At 41.7% G+C, this 16,774-nt stretch overlaps 1 protein-coding gene across 2 annotated transcripts in view; it reads right to left on the bottom strand.

Moving 5' to 3' along the window:
* Nucleotides 1–16,774, bottom strand: part of CREB5 (cAMP responsive element binding protein 5) — a gene marked incomplete at its 5' end in the record, with an annotated part of 325,398 nt that overhangs the window by 87,954 nt on the left and 220,670 nt on the right. For both annotated transcript variants that reach the window (XM_081102754.1, XM_081102753.1), the window contains 2 exons: nt 3,485–3,595; nt 9,038–9,164. In XM_081102754.1, the coding sequence (XP_080958880.1) occupies nt 3,485–3,595; nt 9,038–9,164 (238 nt within the window). The remainder of the gene's footprint in view (nt 1–3,484; nt 3,596–9,037; nt 9,165–16,774) is intronic.

The raw sequence follows: 16,774 nt of genomic DNA, 5'->3' as shown, positions 1-16,774 counted from the left end.
CCCTGATTGCCTGGTTGCCTCCCACAGAGGGAGGCCAGACTGTGGCTTAGGCCCGTTCCCTGTGGGGAGGGGGCCTAAGCCATCAGTAGGACATCCCCTGAGGGCTCCCAGATTGTGAGAGGGGGCAAGCTGGGCTGAGGGACCCCCTTCAGTGCACGAATTTTCATGCACCGGGCCTCTAGTTTGTATATAAATATAAATTAACCCTAAAGAATGTGATTTAATCTGTTGGTTACTGATATCTGGAAGCTGTATGACATTTTTGTCTAAAGGATAAATGTGTTGAAAAGCTTTGCCATTAGAGTCCGAGACATTAGCCTTTACTAAGTGATGTGTTGTGGGCTAGTTTTTTAACTGCATGGAGCCTCAGCTGGCCCATCTGTAAAATGGGGATAGCACCCATGTTTCCTTCTTTTCCTTTTTCATTTCTCTGTGTGTACCTCCCTCTCTCCCTCACTTTCCTCTTTGGGTGTTCAAAATGTCCACGAGGTATCATGTGAATTTCCTTTCCAGCAGACACTCACTGATCCCAGGAACCTGGGAGGAAGAACCTGCTGTTTTGGGTGGTTGGAAAGATAGAAGGCTCTCACAAATTTGAGTTTGCTCTGACCCCCAAACAAAGTCCAATATGCATGTATCCACTTGTGTAATTATGAAGCCATATGTCAGTTGGCTTAATTCTTCTGAACAACAATCCATAAAACTAAATTATAATCTGCTAGAATTATGATATGACCAGCACAGATGTGGCTACAGTACACTGAAGTCACTGCTTGGTACTAATATACATTAGTCAAAAGAAGGACATGTATGTTTCTTGATTTAGGATTTCCAGATTCCTGGGGACACCGATTTTGCTCTCCCACAATGGAAATGACCGATTTGGGGCAAGGAGAGTGGCTGTATTCTATTAAGCAATCACTAGCCAGATAGCTTCTAGCAAACTTGTGCATTTAAAACAAAGCCGTCTTAAGCTCTTGTCTATCTCCAGGACCTCCAAGTTTCACCAGAGATTCAGGATGATGGCTTTTGTCAGTGGCCAACAAGGAGTGTGAAATGAACACCACTGTCCCCAGCAGAATAGATCTGTAGTGTTGGGTGTGGGAGACGCCTCTCTGGTTTCTCTCCTGTGCTCCGAAAACACCCCCCACCCCCCAGAGTGCATTCATCAAAATAGCCCATGTGTGACCTTTGGAAAAGTCCTTGAAAACAGTGAAACAAGAGTCTTAGTTGAAATCTGGAATTCATTCCAGTCTTACACAGGAAGAAAATTAGGCATAGAACAACAAAGCCTATAGTTCTGAGAAACCTGGGGAGGCTCTGGCTGACATGAAAATCATCGATTTTTTCTTCTTCACTACTTTGTTTTCCATAAAAGCTTTCATCTAAGTAACCAAAGCTGCTAGAAAATACTGTAATGTTAGTAGATGGCAAGCACTGGTTTCACCAGTGAATAATGCAGGCAGAATAAGAATAGAGATGCTGAGTAATATATTAGAAGCCACTTACTTAACACTTTTGCAAGCTACTAAGTAAATGCTATTCTTCCAATATAAAAGTGGCGAATGCTACCATTTCCCCCTGGGTTAACATATTGGCAATAATGGGATTAGGCATGGAACTTGGGGTAGAGAGAATAGCTGTGTTCCCTAAACCCCCAACTCCATCATAGAATTCATTTGCCTAAATATCATGGATCTGGAAATATTTATTCACTTAGAATGTGAATCACCAGAGGAGTGCGCTTGCTCAGTAAATTAAACTGTACAAACATTTGTGGGGTAACACTATTTTTATAAGTACAGACCAATTCCCTTTGTCGCCAGCTGATACTATTCACTATTAATTTGCCATACCATATGCTTTTATTTCATATGCATAAGTAATCACAAGCCTGTACTCCCTTTGGAAGCATTTTACTTCTTTGCCAGCAAGGAAAAGGGCAGGACACTTTGAGTCAAGTGGTAGCATAAAACCCAGTGAAAATCAATTGGCAGGGAAATTTGGTTTGGACTTATGTTTGAGAATCCACCTCAAGTTTGTCTGGGAGGTCCCTCAAAAAGGATTCAGACCTGAACCAAACAAGAAGATTCAGAAATAATCCAGCTGCGGGAGGGGCGTAGGATGCTCAGACCCAGAACACATCTTCATACACATGAATAACTTAACTTTTTCTTAAGTACCTTCACAGTTCATTTTTTATTTTCCTTAAAAAAAAAAAGTAAATGGCATTACTCTGGTCTCCAAAACTGATGCCAGTTTGAACTATACTCTGCCAGCAAGTATTTGGTTTGGCTCTGCAGGGCTTGAGTTGAAAAAATATTTGCCGATTCCAAAAAGATTTAACGAGCTTTGCTGAAGATGCCGGTGCCATTTGGCATGTCACATGGACTGTGGCACAGCAAAGAGAACTTCTTGACCACAGATTTTATTTGCCGGAGGTAGCCAACAGTGGGAGTTCCAGCGCTTCCTTGGGTCAAGAAGCTGCAAGTCAAATGAGTGAAGTTTCCAAGAGAAAATGACCGAAGAAGACATTTAAAAAAAACCAAAAAACTTGCTGCCATTGAAAATGAACTCACTGGGTTTTGATAGCTAATTTTCAGAACTGTCAAGAACATCCTCATACCAGCCATCAAACAAGGTCCCTAACGCTGTCAGTCAGCAAACCAAATAAATCTCCAACTTCTCACAAAAGGACCCATTAGCAAGAGATAGTCAAACCTTTTATTGTCATCGGATAGCTTACTAATTGTGGTGTTAGAATTTGAACAAGGGTTGAATGACCTACTTCAAGCAACTTCACTAGACAAAACCAGCAAATTTACTTTATATTGCCAAGTTGAACATGCGTTGCTTTTTATTAATATTTAGAACATAAATGCATGAATCTAGCACTGGGATTGGGAAGACTGACCTTACTGCACATAAGTCTCATATGTTAAAAGTCACTGAAGGCTGTCACCTGAAATCATGTGCTTCAGTTACTCTGCACCGATCCTCTCCAATCAACGTAACATCTGACAACTAGAACAAAAAACGCAAAATATCCCCATCATAGTGTGTGCTTAGAAATAACATGCATGTATAAATGGGTATGGGAACAGGGCGGGAGGCACTGAAACTGTGACCACCTTGAAGAAGAGAAACACGGGATTAGTTTTAATTTCAGGTTATGAGTAAATACACACATACTTAGGTGTATCCCACTTAACTGCTATGGATCCCCCCAAACTTCTCCATATCTCTTTCACTAAGGCCACGCGCTGATCCAATGCTCATTACATGATCATCTACTTCCAGGTTCAGTAACAAACACCCTCCAAGAAAGAGCCAAGCTCTGCACACAACCTTTGCACAGAAAGACCTATTCACCACAACAAAGACGGAGCCGTCTACTTGACTTGACTGAAATGTGGAAGCCAGAGTAGGAATCAAAAGAAAAACATCATGCAATAACAAAAGGGTGATTATACGTGTTATTTACCATTTTGGCTTCTGAATGCATCGGCTGGACTTGGGGAGAAGCACAGGGGTTGCTGAGATTTGGACCCTGCATTCCCAGGAGGTTGGAGTTCACTGACATTTGTCTCTCCATCTAAGACAAAGGAAAGCAACAGAGTCAAGAGGCTGAGGAGGCTGTCTAGGCCTTAGACAAAGCTGCATTTTTCTTTCAAATGAATCGTGTCTAGTTTCTTTGAATAACTGTGGAGAAAGTCTGTGGTTTGGTGAAGGGTAAGCAATGCACTCCTGAGCCTTGAACCCAACCACATCAAAGAATCACCCCAAGCTACACCTTCTATAGAAGATGCCCCAAGCCAAACAGAACTACCTTGTCATGTAGATCATTTCCAAACAAAAGTGTGGAATATTTTCACTTTTGCAAACCCTCCAACTGCCACGAATTATACTGATTTTTATAGCTATGAAGAATAACATATGCACAGAAAAATGCTAGAAGGATATATAATATACCAAATGGTTATCTCAGGTTATCTGTGGCTTTTTCCCCCATCCCTAAATTTCATACAGAAACATGAATCATTTTAGCAATAAGAAAAAATAAAATTAATTTTGAAAGCATCTCTGGTGGGTCTGCCTGTTGTTCTTCCTCATAAACACAACTGAAAGGACCCAGCCAGGTATTTGATCCTCTGCCTCCAGCACATGTCTTCCTCCCTGTTAACCTCCTCATGACTACACAGCTGCAGTCTCAGGCCTCAGGGTGGGACCGGGCCTGTGGGTAGGAGAAGAAGGCAGTGGAGGGTTTTGATGACATGATCCACCGATCCCACATTGTCCTGCTAACCCGCTATGGTGTGTAGCATCAATATCATTCAAAGAGCTGCATCGAATTCTGGCATTTTTGTCTCCAGGGTGTTCCTGCTAAAAAGTAAATATAGCAAGATCTCTATTTCAGTCATGGGAGAATGTGCCTGATGAATATTTTCTGTTTAGCAGAAAATTAGCCCCTTTCAGAGAACCAAAATAAAGCAAATATACAGGTTTGGGCAAAAGTAGATTTACAGTTGTGAGTACCTAAAAAAAGTTTATTCTTGTATTATTTATTAATTATTGCATTATTTTCCATACAAAGAACTGTAAACCTAGTTTTGCCTCAACCTCTACTTTATACTGAAATCATAGAAAATAATGAGACGTTCCTAGGGGGATTTTTCAATGCAAGAGTTTTCCATTTGTTAAAAGATGGAAATGAAAACAATGGTCGGAAATTTTAGGGAACCAGGTTTCTGCTCAAAGTTAGCCTAGGTAGTCTTTGCGAAATACAGAGCTCCTTCTCACTGAAGGAAAGCTCACAGAGGAGAGTTGAGAGCAATAGTTGAACTAAATGACCCTTTAATGCCCTTTCCATTGTTGAGGTTCTGTGACTGCAATTCCTGTTGTGCCCACTCCTGGGGCAGGGCGTGGCTATGACACTGATGTGTGGATTAGCAGAGGTGCTGCTCAGCTTCTCCTGGATGCCTGGTTGACACACCCCTCACTGCAACACCACCAGCCTTACCTTAGCCTGAATTAGTTCATCTGTATCAACAGTGTGTGGAGATGTCCAATTGTTCCAAAAGGAGCTATTGAAAGAATTTCCTAGATGTTCTAGAGCACACCTGCAAAACCTTTTGAGGCTTTACCAATTCAGTAAAATAAAATATTTAAACTCATATCACCCCAAGTTATTTTTTTATCCCAGCTGGTGTGGCTCAGTGGTTGAGTGTCGACCCATGCATCAAGAGGTTGTGGTTCAATTCCTGGTGAGGGCACATGCCTGGGTTGCGGGCTCTATCCCTGGTGAGGGGTGTTCAGGAGGCAGCCAATAGATGTTCTCTCTCATCAATGCTTCTCTCTCTCTCTCCTTCTCTCTTCCTCTCTCTCTCTCTCTAAAAAAAAAAAAATTAATAGAAATATATTTTAAAAAAAGATTTTAAAAAGGTAATTTTTAAAAATCATGGTAAAATATACATAACGTAAGAATGTCCATTTTAACAATTTTAAAGTGTACAGTTCAGTGCCATTAACTACATTTGTGTACTCTAATTCGTGTGTGTGTGTGTGTGTGTGTGTGTTCTCTAATCCTTACATCATGAAGACTGTTCTGGAAAATGCTTATGACTGATAACTCCCACTTCCAGAGGCCGGGGAACAGGACAGTCAAGTAGCATTTCACCCTTTTTCCAGCAGGTGACCTTCTCCTAGAGAGAAATCAAGCCCGACTCAGTTTCTGCCGTCAGTTTTCCCCGGAGAGCTTTGGAACGTACAGGTGACTGTCAGACGTCCCACACTGCTAGCCCTCATGCACTCCAAACCTCAGAGCAGCCGGTTTCAGCATCTGGACCCCCAATCCACCGGGCTTCCCACTTTTCAGAAAATTATAGTCTATGACTATTTCTACCCCGTGACTCACAAATTCAACAGAATTTTGAAAACAGGCTGACTTCTCTATCTGAATAAGAATTGCATATTTCCCTCTAAATGATTATAGGGTCAGGAGCAGTCTCTTCAAAACAGCTCTTCGGTGCTCACTTATAAGGCTCTGCACCGAGCCTGTGGCTTTGAGGAGTTAGCTAGAACAAGGGGTCAGAAGATGGGGGAGGCTTTGCATTGTCTGTAAAACATCCAGGTTAAAGAATTCACCTTTTTAAAAATATATATATTTTATTGATTTTTTTTTACAGAGAGGAAGGGAGAGGGATAGAGAGTTAGAAACATCAGTGAGAGAGAAACATCGATCAGCTGCCTCCTGCACACCTCCTACTGGGGATGTGCCCGCAACCCAGGTACATGCCCTTGACTGGAATCGAACCTGGGACCTTTCAGTCCGCAGGCCGATGCTCTATCCACTGAGACAAACCGGTTAGGGCTTACTTTTTTTTTTCTTCCTGTAAATACACTGGAGAACGGAAGCTAAGATACCTGCACTTCAGGGGGCTTTTGTAATAATAAATGGATGTTCATATTCCCAAATTATTTAAGCATGTAACTTTGAAGATAGAATATCACAACCCAGTGAGCTCCTTAAAGGCAATGCCTGCCTTGTTCCTCACCCCATCCTAGAGTCTACCATGGTAGTTGGCCCATAGAAAGTGCTCAACAAAAGTTTGTGGAATGAGTGAATGAACAAATACATCATTTTGTTTCAGACCCAAGGCTCTGTGAAATGTGTGGCATAATAGCATAAGCTACCAATCAGTTAAAAGTCTCACTTGCACCTGCAGACACAGACCTCTTTTATACCCGGAAATCATGGTTTTCTGTGGCAGGAACTCTAGAAGATGATGCTCAAAATGCCAGCATTATAGCATCAGAGCTGGTAACTTGATAATATGGAAGACAAGACCCAGATTTCTAGGTCCTGTAACTTTTAGGATATGCTTTTTAGAGCTTTTATATTTCCATTAGTTACATCTATGTCACTTTCGACCTCAGTTTCTCAACCTCAGCACTATTTACAATTTGAGCAAAATAATTACTTGTTGTGGTGGCTGTTCTGTGCATTGCAGAATATTTAACAGCATCCCTGGCCTCCACCCACTAGATGCCAGTCACTCCCCCCGCCCCCCGCCCCAGTTGTGACAATCAACAGTATTTCCAGATGCTGCCCAATGTTCTCAGGGAGCCAAATCACCCCTGGCTGAGCATCACTGCTCTGGACTGACACTATTGTCGTGGCAGCTGCTACCTGTCCCTGACACGGGGTTGGGAGCTCCTGTGCAGGAAGCATCCCTGATTTCTATCTACACTGGCTCTGCACCATGCACATGATTCTTCATTTCTATTCTGAAGCATCACCAGGAGGTCAAGTTGTACAATGAAGTGATGTGGCACAACAAAGAGAGGCAGGAAACAGGTGCTAGGTACCTTTTTTCTGGGCCCTTTAACCCAAGTGTCCCACATATGTCCCTGAGACTGGTACACACTTGAGTCAAATGGAAGAAAGGTCACTCAGTGATATTTTTTGAACAACGCATCAACTTTCTGAGAGGAGACTAATTCCTTGTTGAGAGGAATTTAGAGCCTAAATGGAGACGGCATATGGTGGATGTCTTCATGCAATTAGTTGGGTTGAATAAAACCTCGGTTAATGACATTGATGGTGCTGTTTTGCTTCATCGAAAGATGTTTACATTGAGGAACGTAGGTGAAGTCAGCCAGGTCATCTGACCCAATTTTGCAAAGACTGTTTCTAGCCTGAACTACCCGATATATGCAGTGGGCAAGTCCCTTTCTCTAAACTGGGGCAACAGGCCCCCAGGCCCTCCTCATTCCCTTCCCACTCGGATAAATGAGCAAACTGCTCAACCTGCCAGAGCCGAGCTGCTCAGTGTGAGTTTAGATTTGGGTTCCAGTCACAACTCTTCATTCACAAGCTGCGTGACATTGGGCAATTAGCTTTACATTTGTAAAGTGAGTGTCAACATTCCCACAGGATTGCTGTGATAGCAAAATGAAATAACAAAGGTAGACAATTCTTTAAAATACTCTGCAAGGCACTGCTGATACCGGTGTGGGAGGACTTTAATAGAATTGTCACACCACTCTAGGGTTTTTGAGAATCCTGTGGCCCTGTGACTAACACCAGCCACCAAATGTCCACCAATGCAGAATGCCAGGGAGGATGAAGAAGTACATGCAGGGGATCCCACGGAAGGAGAGCATGGTTCGCTCTGGAATAATCTGTGTCTCCCACCTATGTCCATCTGTTGTTTTCAAAGAGGAGCAGGAAAATATAATGGTGATGAGTGTAGACGTGGGAGTCAGACCACCTGAATTTCAATCCTAACTCCATCACCTACTGGCTCTGTGACCTTAGCCAAGTTACTCAGTTTCCTCATCTGTAAAATGGGGATAAGAACAGTGCATACCTCATAGGATTGTTGTGAGAAAGGAGGGAACATACATATCATGTAGATGTTCAGAGTGAGCTCTGGAGCAAGAATGCCTGGGTTCAAAACTCAGCTGCTCGGTTTCTCAGACAAGCAAGGTACCTTCACTCATTCAAAAAATGGGGAAGTATTAGTACCTACCTCCTAGGATTGTTTCATGTGTTGATAAAGTGCCTAGAGATAACTAGCACATGAGAAGCACTCAACAAATGCTGTGAGAATAATTAAGAGAGCATGGCATTCATGACTACATGTTAGAATTATATGTAGTACCATCGTTATTATTGGCATTATTATTACTCTGAGCCCTGGCCAGACCACTCACTGTCAGTTTAAGGACACTCTGTAAATAGCCCAAGTGTAGACTTTGGAGTAGTCATAAAACATGTCTCTGAACAAGTCTCGTTCCCTGGCTGTGGCAAGTTCACTTGTCACCAGTAGGGAGGTGAGCCTGGCCTCACCAGGGAAGCACTGAGGAACAGGAAAGCCAGCAAGATGCTTGGGATGGACAAGCAGGCCCTCAAAGCCACTTGCACACAGCTCAGCTCTCTATCCAGCGGCCACTTTCTCCCCAGGCAGCCAGAAGCTCAGTTTCCCTTCCTTTTCAAATGGGGCAAGGCTGGGAGGAAGTGAGGAGCACTTACTGGCATCAGGACAGCAGAAGATCCCGGCATCGTAGGGTTGGGCAGGGTCCCGGGCATGGAGGCTGGCATGGGCTGTCTCTGTCTGTTGTGGATGTGTAGCAGAGAAGATAGAGAGCCTGGAACAGGCCTGGGGACAAGGAACGAGAGAAGCAGATATTATTCCTGATGCCCTGGGCAGGGGATTCACTGCCAGTTTCCCCGGGACCAGAACCAGCGGGGGCAACACCATTATATGCAAAGCAGATCAAATCTTCTGGTGGGAGCCACATAATTGAGGATATTAGGGAAATAATAACAAATAAAACACAAGTCTGGCTTCCTTTGCTGCTTCCTAGTTAATACATCAAATTCTACTTCATTTCCTGACCTCTGTTATCTAACTGATGTTCAATAGACAACAAGTTGATAAATCTTCTAACCCCTGCATCTTATCATGGAGACTCAGTGGTAAAATCCTGCAGTGACTAGGAAGTCTCTATCCTCTGGAGGACTTTAAAACCAGAGATGTGTGTGCATGTGTTTTATCCACACGCTCATACACCTCTGCCTGGAAGCCCTCCTGGCTTGGCTCTGGATACATTTGCACTGTCTGGATTTGCAGAGCCAGCTTCATTCATGAATTCCCAATAGAAATCTATTTTGACTTTTTCACTGTTCTCCACTGTGAGTGGAACAAAAAACAAAATCCAGGACACAAATGAAAGCAGTCGGGTTGTGTTCAGGCCACTGTAGTGGGACAAGTCTGGAGCCCAGCCCCCAATTTCCAACTCCTCGTTTCATAATAACTCGAGGTGTGAGGCTGTTTGACAGAAACTGATTTTGACCTGACCTGCAGGACTTGGGCAAGCACACTTTCCTCGGGGGAGAACACAGTTTGAGCTTTTGATTTAATTTGCCAGAAAATATTTTAAGGGCCTTAAATTAATGAGCCAGGGAATATGGGGCTGAGGGTAAAAAGGGAATTATTTGTGTTTATTAAAAATGGCAAACAAGTGACCTGCCTGATGCCCTTGCTCTGGGGAGTTGTATAAATGTCAGACCATGAAGTCAAAGACTTAACAACAAACAAGTAAACAAACCCGCCTCAGGACCTCTGAACGGGTATGTTAAACCACCTTATCCTGAATGCCACGATAGAAACTATTGCTAACAAAATGAATACATTTGTTTTAAAAAAATAAAAAGTCCTCATGTTAAACTTGCAGACAGAGACGGTCTGTGTAGGCCACAGACGGTCTGTGCAGGACTGCGCTTCAGGGAACGAGCCCTGTCCGGAGACCCTCCGAGCAGCGTGATGCCTCCTCTCTGGGGCTCATTCACCTCGTGGGTGACTCGTGGAGAACTGGGAGACTGAAATGGGGAAGAGGCCAACACGCTCTGTCTTTGCAAGGCTGTCAGAATTCCAAAGAAAATCCACTTTTGCCTGATAGCTCCTTTGGAAACACAGTGAGCTATCAGCATCTCACACATTATAAAAGGATGAGTCATAAATTAGTCTATATTGATATGTTTAGGAAGTTGTATAAATGAAAATAGAAAAGAATATAAAGTCTTTACACTGTTTGTGTAGATATACAGAGATTACACCCAGTTTTTAAAAATAGAATGTGTGTGAGTAGTTACATGTAAGTAGTTTGTAACAACGAGATGGGTGTTTTCAGAAAAGCACATGGAGTGCTTGGCTATTCCTTGCCATGTGCCCTGGGGACCTCTGGAGTATGGATTAACAGTAAGGCCTAGGAGGCCTCTGAAGGCCCGTCAGCTTTTCTAGTTCCTGGAAACTCTGGGTTTCAAGTGCTCCGGAATTCTCCAGCAGGTGTAACTTCCCCAAGTCTTATCTCATTCAGAGGTAGCTACATGGAATCAGAGAGGTGTACCATTGTGGCTCAATCAACAGACAGTGCTCATTTATATTCTCGTCTTAATGTTTCATTTGAGACATTTACTGAAAATAAAATAGCTGTATAAAACTATATCATGCTTAATAATTTTCAGTTCCTTTAAAGATAAGAATAATCTGAACTCCCCAGTTTCATGAGAAAGATTCATTGAGAGTATTCCTACAGATAGCTAATTATTCATCCATCCATCCACTCACCCTTTTACCTACAGACCTATATATCCATCCAGATAGATAGATGTGCATATATAAATATCTCTATATGCATTACATACATGTATGTAGCCTTTTACCATATGTCTGTTTCCCTGGTCACAGAGGGAATAATACTGCCATTATAGACAATTAAGGAAAAGCAAAAACTATTATAGGAAAGTCAACTAAAATTTTTTATTATGTTGATTGGCAATATCATCCTCATGAACAAAGGGCAAAATATATATACTGTCACCATTTCCATTTTATTCTCAACATATTAATAGAAATCTGGTTATAAGTTTTCATTGATGTTTTCTTTTAAAAAAAGAAATCAATTAAACAACTTAATGGTAATTCGAATGGAGATGCTGAAGTAATTAAATTTAAAACAAGTTTTCATTCTTTCCAAGACTATGGGAAACTCCCAGTGGTATAGAATAATTGGGGAATGGTATGTTTCATTCAATGCAATGTTCTTATTAGGTCAGTAATTTCCACACATGCATAAATCTACTCGGTTTAAAAATATCAAGTATTCCTTCATTAATTAAGGCTTTCAAGGTACTGGGTTCTCTTGGGATTAAAATAATAACTACCTAATGATGCCAATCAGACCAATTAACAACATATACTTGAAGGGGAGAATGGTTATTTGAGAACGCTGTATGCTTGGATTCTAAATGATTTTGAATTATTGTTTTACATAGATTCTGTAAATAATTTCTCCATCCCCACCTACAAAACCGATGGAGTTTTCTAGGCTTTTTGCCTTGGCTTTTAAAACTACAAAAGCTGAAAGGAATAAAAAAATCTATGTCTATCCATCACAGGGTATACAAAGGACTAGACTGAAGCAATTGTGTAGCTTGGCCCAGGAAATAATCATTTGTCCAGAATAGTCAGATCACTGAAGCAAGAGTGGTGAGAGAATAATTGCATTAATTAATTCCCCTTGTGTATATAGAAATAATTATTTAATACCTTGCACTTGCATAAAACTTTTTATACTGCACTTATAAACTATTTCATGTTTTTCAAAATATCTTCACCTTCATGTGACTTGCAACAATGCAGTGTGGTAGGTAGGGCATATTACTCCCATTTTCTCAGGAGTAAGCTGAATTCCAAAACATTTACATCTGCCCAAGGTCAGATGGGTTACAAAAAGAAGCAGGATTTCTATCCAACTTTGCAACAGAGCATTTCCTCCACCACACCCTGATGGATCCCGTAACAAAGTTATTATTGATTTTTTTATACTAAAATAAATTCACAGTCCATTTCCTTTACTATCACCCTGCTCCCTGGACTTTGTAATGAAGTAGTAAAATTCTGCAACACTGCTAATATGAGAAGTCACTCATCCATGGGAAATTATGTTTTCTTCCTTTAAAAAGAAAAAAACCAACAAACGTCCCAAACAACACATGGGTTGGACTCTGGAAATAAGACGGCAAATTGCAGTGAAGTTGAGAAAACAAAGACCCGACAGTCCTCTCCAGTGCGGGCTTGTTGCCGTGAACTAATCATTCCGGACTCTGAGCAAGCCGAGCCTCCTCTTTAATAACCATGTGCCTCTAGGTAAAGCATTTCTACTAAAAATTACTGAGGCATGGAACAAGGTAAGATGTGTGAGCTCATGCTGGATTGTTCAATGACTAAACGGAGTCCCGTAGCATTGAGAGTTTTCCAATGTGGCAGATGATTCCTCTTTATACACTTGTATAAACATAATGCTTACGGCTGAAATCTATGTAAGCTTTTCTTTCAATTAAAATGTCAAGGATGACAGACTGTGTTTTCACTGTCTTTAACAGAATGCTAGGTGCCACAGCAAGCATTTTCATGTCCTCGTCCCCCCCCCCCCCCCCCCCCCCCGCTAAGGATGTTTTCCAGTCTAGGGGTGTCTGAGAAGCAGGGCTGTGTCTGCTGGCCCTCCTTGCCCTTGGACGAGCCCAGCTATCTTTAAGGAGCTAAAGACCAGTGCTTTTGTTTGGAAGGTCTGGGAGGGTCACTGCAGACTGCTCTCCTTTCCCAGGTCTTCACAACATTTAGGACCTCAATTAACCTCTCAGAACACACAGATCTGCCACGTGTGTGATCAGGCAAAGGGAAGAAGCAGACGATGAAAAAAATTAGGTCGGAAAATGAGATGATCAATGTTAGCACCTAAATCAGATAATAGACATCTAAGAAACCTTGAGCAGATAAAAAAAAAAAAAAAAAGAAAAGAAAAGAAAAGAAAAGAAAAAAAGATAACAACTAGAAGACTTGGGGGAGGGGGAGCAGAATAAGAAAAGCTTCAAAGCAATAAAATGGAAGAAGGGTGGGCAGGAAGCAGATGAGCCAGAGGCCAGGGTTTCTGACCTGGGGAGAACCTGCCTTAGCCATGGGGCTCTCCCCTTCCTCACCTGGTTAAGGAGTGGACAGGCCACCTGGAAATTTCTTGAAACTAAAATTCAGATTCCAGGCCTTGAAATAAAAATGAGATGCTTTTAATCTAGCAAGACTATCTGTTCCATTATGATAAAGGTTTTCTCCACTGCTCACTGATACATTCACTGTGGTTAATCCAGCACCTGACTCAGAGTAGGTGGCTGCTGTCTATATTAAATAAAATAGAGCCAGTACAGCACTTATGAATGTCAAGAGGACATTTGAAATGTGAATACACCCCAAAAAGAAGGTGTTCCTAAAAGATTAGAGAAGTTGGGGAAAAAGGACCCAATACATTCTGCGGGGCCCATAGTTCTATCTCATTTAAATACAACATAATTTCACACACAGGCTAGAGAGAGCTTCTTGCCAGGATCTTTGCATTTGCTAATGAAAAGAACCCCGCGCTTCCTTTGCACCTTCTTACATGAAGTGCTATGGCCTCACCTAGGAAGTTAGTTTCTGCCTGGGAGGCTGGAATGCCAAGGAGGGGACACAAACTCTTAACTCTCAATAGAAGGCAGTTTGTAATGAGAAGTGCTCATTTACTCATTCTTCTCTTAACTGGAAATTTGTTGTTTTTTTTAAAGAATAGTTTTGATTTTTTAGAGAGAGAGGAAGAAGAGAGGGGGAAGAGAGAAACATTGATGTGAGAGTGCAACATCAATAGGCTGCCTCCTGCAGGCCCCCTACTGGGGTTGGAGCACCCAACCTGGGCATGTGCCCTGACTGGAATAGAATCAGCCACCTCTTGGTGCACAGGATGATGCCCAACGGAGCCACACCATCCAGGCCTAACTGGAATTTTAAAAATGCCATTTTTGTAAAGAAAGTGAACTGTCAGGATAATCAGGTAGAATGTGAAATGGAAAGACAACAGAGCTAATTATTTCCATTGGTCACGATTACATTGTAAAATGGGGTACATGGGTGCAGGAAATGGTCTGCCATGGTGGAATCCCAGCTCCATCACTTACTAGCTGTGTGACCCAGGGCAAGTTACCTGGCCTCTCTGTGCCTCAGTTTCCTCAACTTTAAATGGGATAATTGAGCTATTTACCTCATGGCATTATGAGTTATCACATCTTAAATACACTGAATATGTTCAATAAAATTTGTTGTTTTTCTTAGTTGTTATTCTGAAACACAGATCAAATAGCAGATTAATCACTAAACTTCAAACAAGAAACTACGGCTTAAAGCTGGGACCCTACAGAACACCAGTCCTTAGCTTTAATTAAAGAACTACAACCTAACAAATGTCAAAATGCTTCAAACTCTTTGTGTATATAAGACATTTCTTTAAAAACCCAAATCTTGCTTGGGTTTTTAAAGAAAGAAGAGGCAAATGAACTCTTCTCACCCACAATTTTACAGAATTTCAAAATGACTTCAGATTATTTCTCAGAAAGTATCCATGAAAATATTTCCTCAAAATGGAACCAAACTAGTTTCCCAGAGATCAGTTCTCAGTATCTTGTTTTTCGTGAAAATAATGACAAATTCCAACAGAAGCAATACTTTGGGAAAACAAGAAAGCTATCTGGCCCGTATTTTAAAAGACATCATATTACCCACATCTTTTTTTTGAATGAGCTCACACTCTGCACTGCCTCACTGCCAAATTCCTGAAATTGGATGGCAAATACAATATTTCCCCTTTTAACAAGTGAGAAATTTAAGACAAATAAGTAGAAATATTTAGCCGGAGAAAAGGCACCAAAATACCAGCAGAATTCAATTAAAACGGGTATTTTCCCTTTCAAAGCTTTCTTATGCTCAAGGGAGGCCTGCTGCTAAAGATGTAGGGTCTTTCTGTAAGAACTGTCCCCACCCCTTTCCTCTGGGGACTGACATTTAGGTGTGCTGAAAGAGAATTTTGCCTTAATATCTATATCCTAACCCAGTGATGGCGAACTTATGACACGCGTGTCAGGTGACACGCGAACTCATTTTTTTGGTTGATTTTTCTTTGTTAAATGGCATTTAATTATATAAAACCAAAATCAAAAATATAAGTCTTTGTTTTACTATGGTTGCAAATATAAAAAAATTTCTATATGTGACACGGCACCAGAGTTAAGTTAGGGTTTTTCAAAATGCTGACACGCCGAGCTCAAAAGGTTCTCCATCACTGTCCTAACCTCTGCCTGGTTCCCTGGGCCTCATCCTGTCCTAAAAAACTAGTAAAACTGCCAATGCAAAACAGCAAAATGCTCCAGCTTATCAGAGATCCCGGTAAGCCCATCTCCTTGTGACAGAACTTGACCCTGCTCCAAGGCCTTGTACCTTCTGCCTCCTCTCTGCTCCCCTCTCCCCGCCTCCCCGTCTCCCCGGCTGCTCATGGCCCTGGACTCCTCCATACATGTGCCATAGTGACTTTCTCCCAGATTCACAGAAGCCTATCTCCCTTCTAGCCAGAGAGCCGTGAACATAAGTAATCCTCACCGCCTTCTTTGGGCAGCCACCCTAGGTTAGGGCCTCATTGGGAGTGATCTTAGTGTACCCTGTACTTTTCCCAGTAACACTAATCACCATTTATTCAATCAATGAATCCATGAGTCAATCCAAAATCAATGACACACCTAATATGGGTAAGGGTCAGACCCTGTACACTCCTATTTCAGAGTGGAAAACTGGTTTGGCAACTTAGGTCATTTGCATAGTAATTCATTTACAAATATCCAATTGGTGACACTATGATGATAGATATCAAGGATCTCTTCAACTAGCAATGGACACTGCAAGAACAGTGATTACTAAATTATCTTTGCTAACTAATGAGAAGAACTTAATTGATTTACAAGTCATAAATGAAACTCCAATTTAACCTTAACAGTCTAAAAAACCCATGTTCTTGAAAAGCATAAATGGTTACCCCCAAGGTAAGCTGTACTTTTTATCAGTGCCCCGTAGATTAAACTCAAGCTTTCTGATATATTTGAGACTCACTTGTTTTTTGCATCAATTAAATTAATTTCCATTTGAAATTCAGTTTTAGGCATTTCATAGGAAAAGACCAAGAATAATTCAGGAATGCTCATCTGTCTCCAATCCAAACGATGTTTTAAAAATTGGATGCCTGCCCTTCAATAAGGTTGTGCTTTATAGTGTTCAGAGCTCTGGGCTCAGGGGTACCAGTTACACGCACACCAGAGTCAGCTGAACATCTCCTTTCTGCCTTGCGCTGACTTATGGATACA

The sequence above is a fragment of the Myotis nattereri genome (assembly GCF_964212035.1).
Source record: "Myotis nattereri genome assembly, chromosome: 11".
NCBI lineage: Eukaryota > Metazoa > Chordata > Mammalia > Chiroptera > Vespertilionidae > Myotis > Myotis nattereri.
This window is presented reverse-complemented; position numbering and strand designations above follow the sequence as displayed.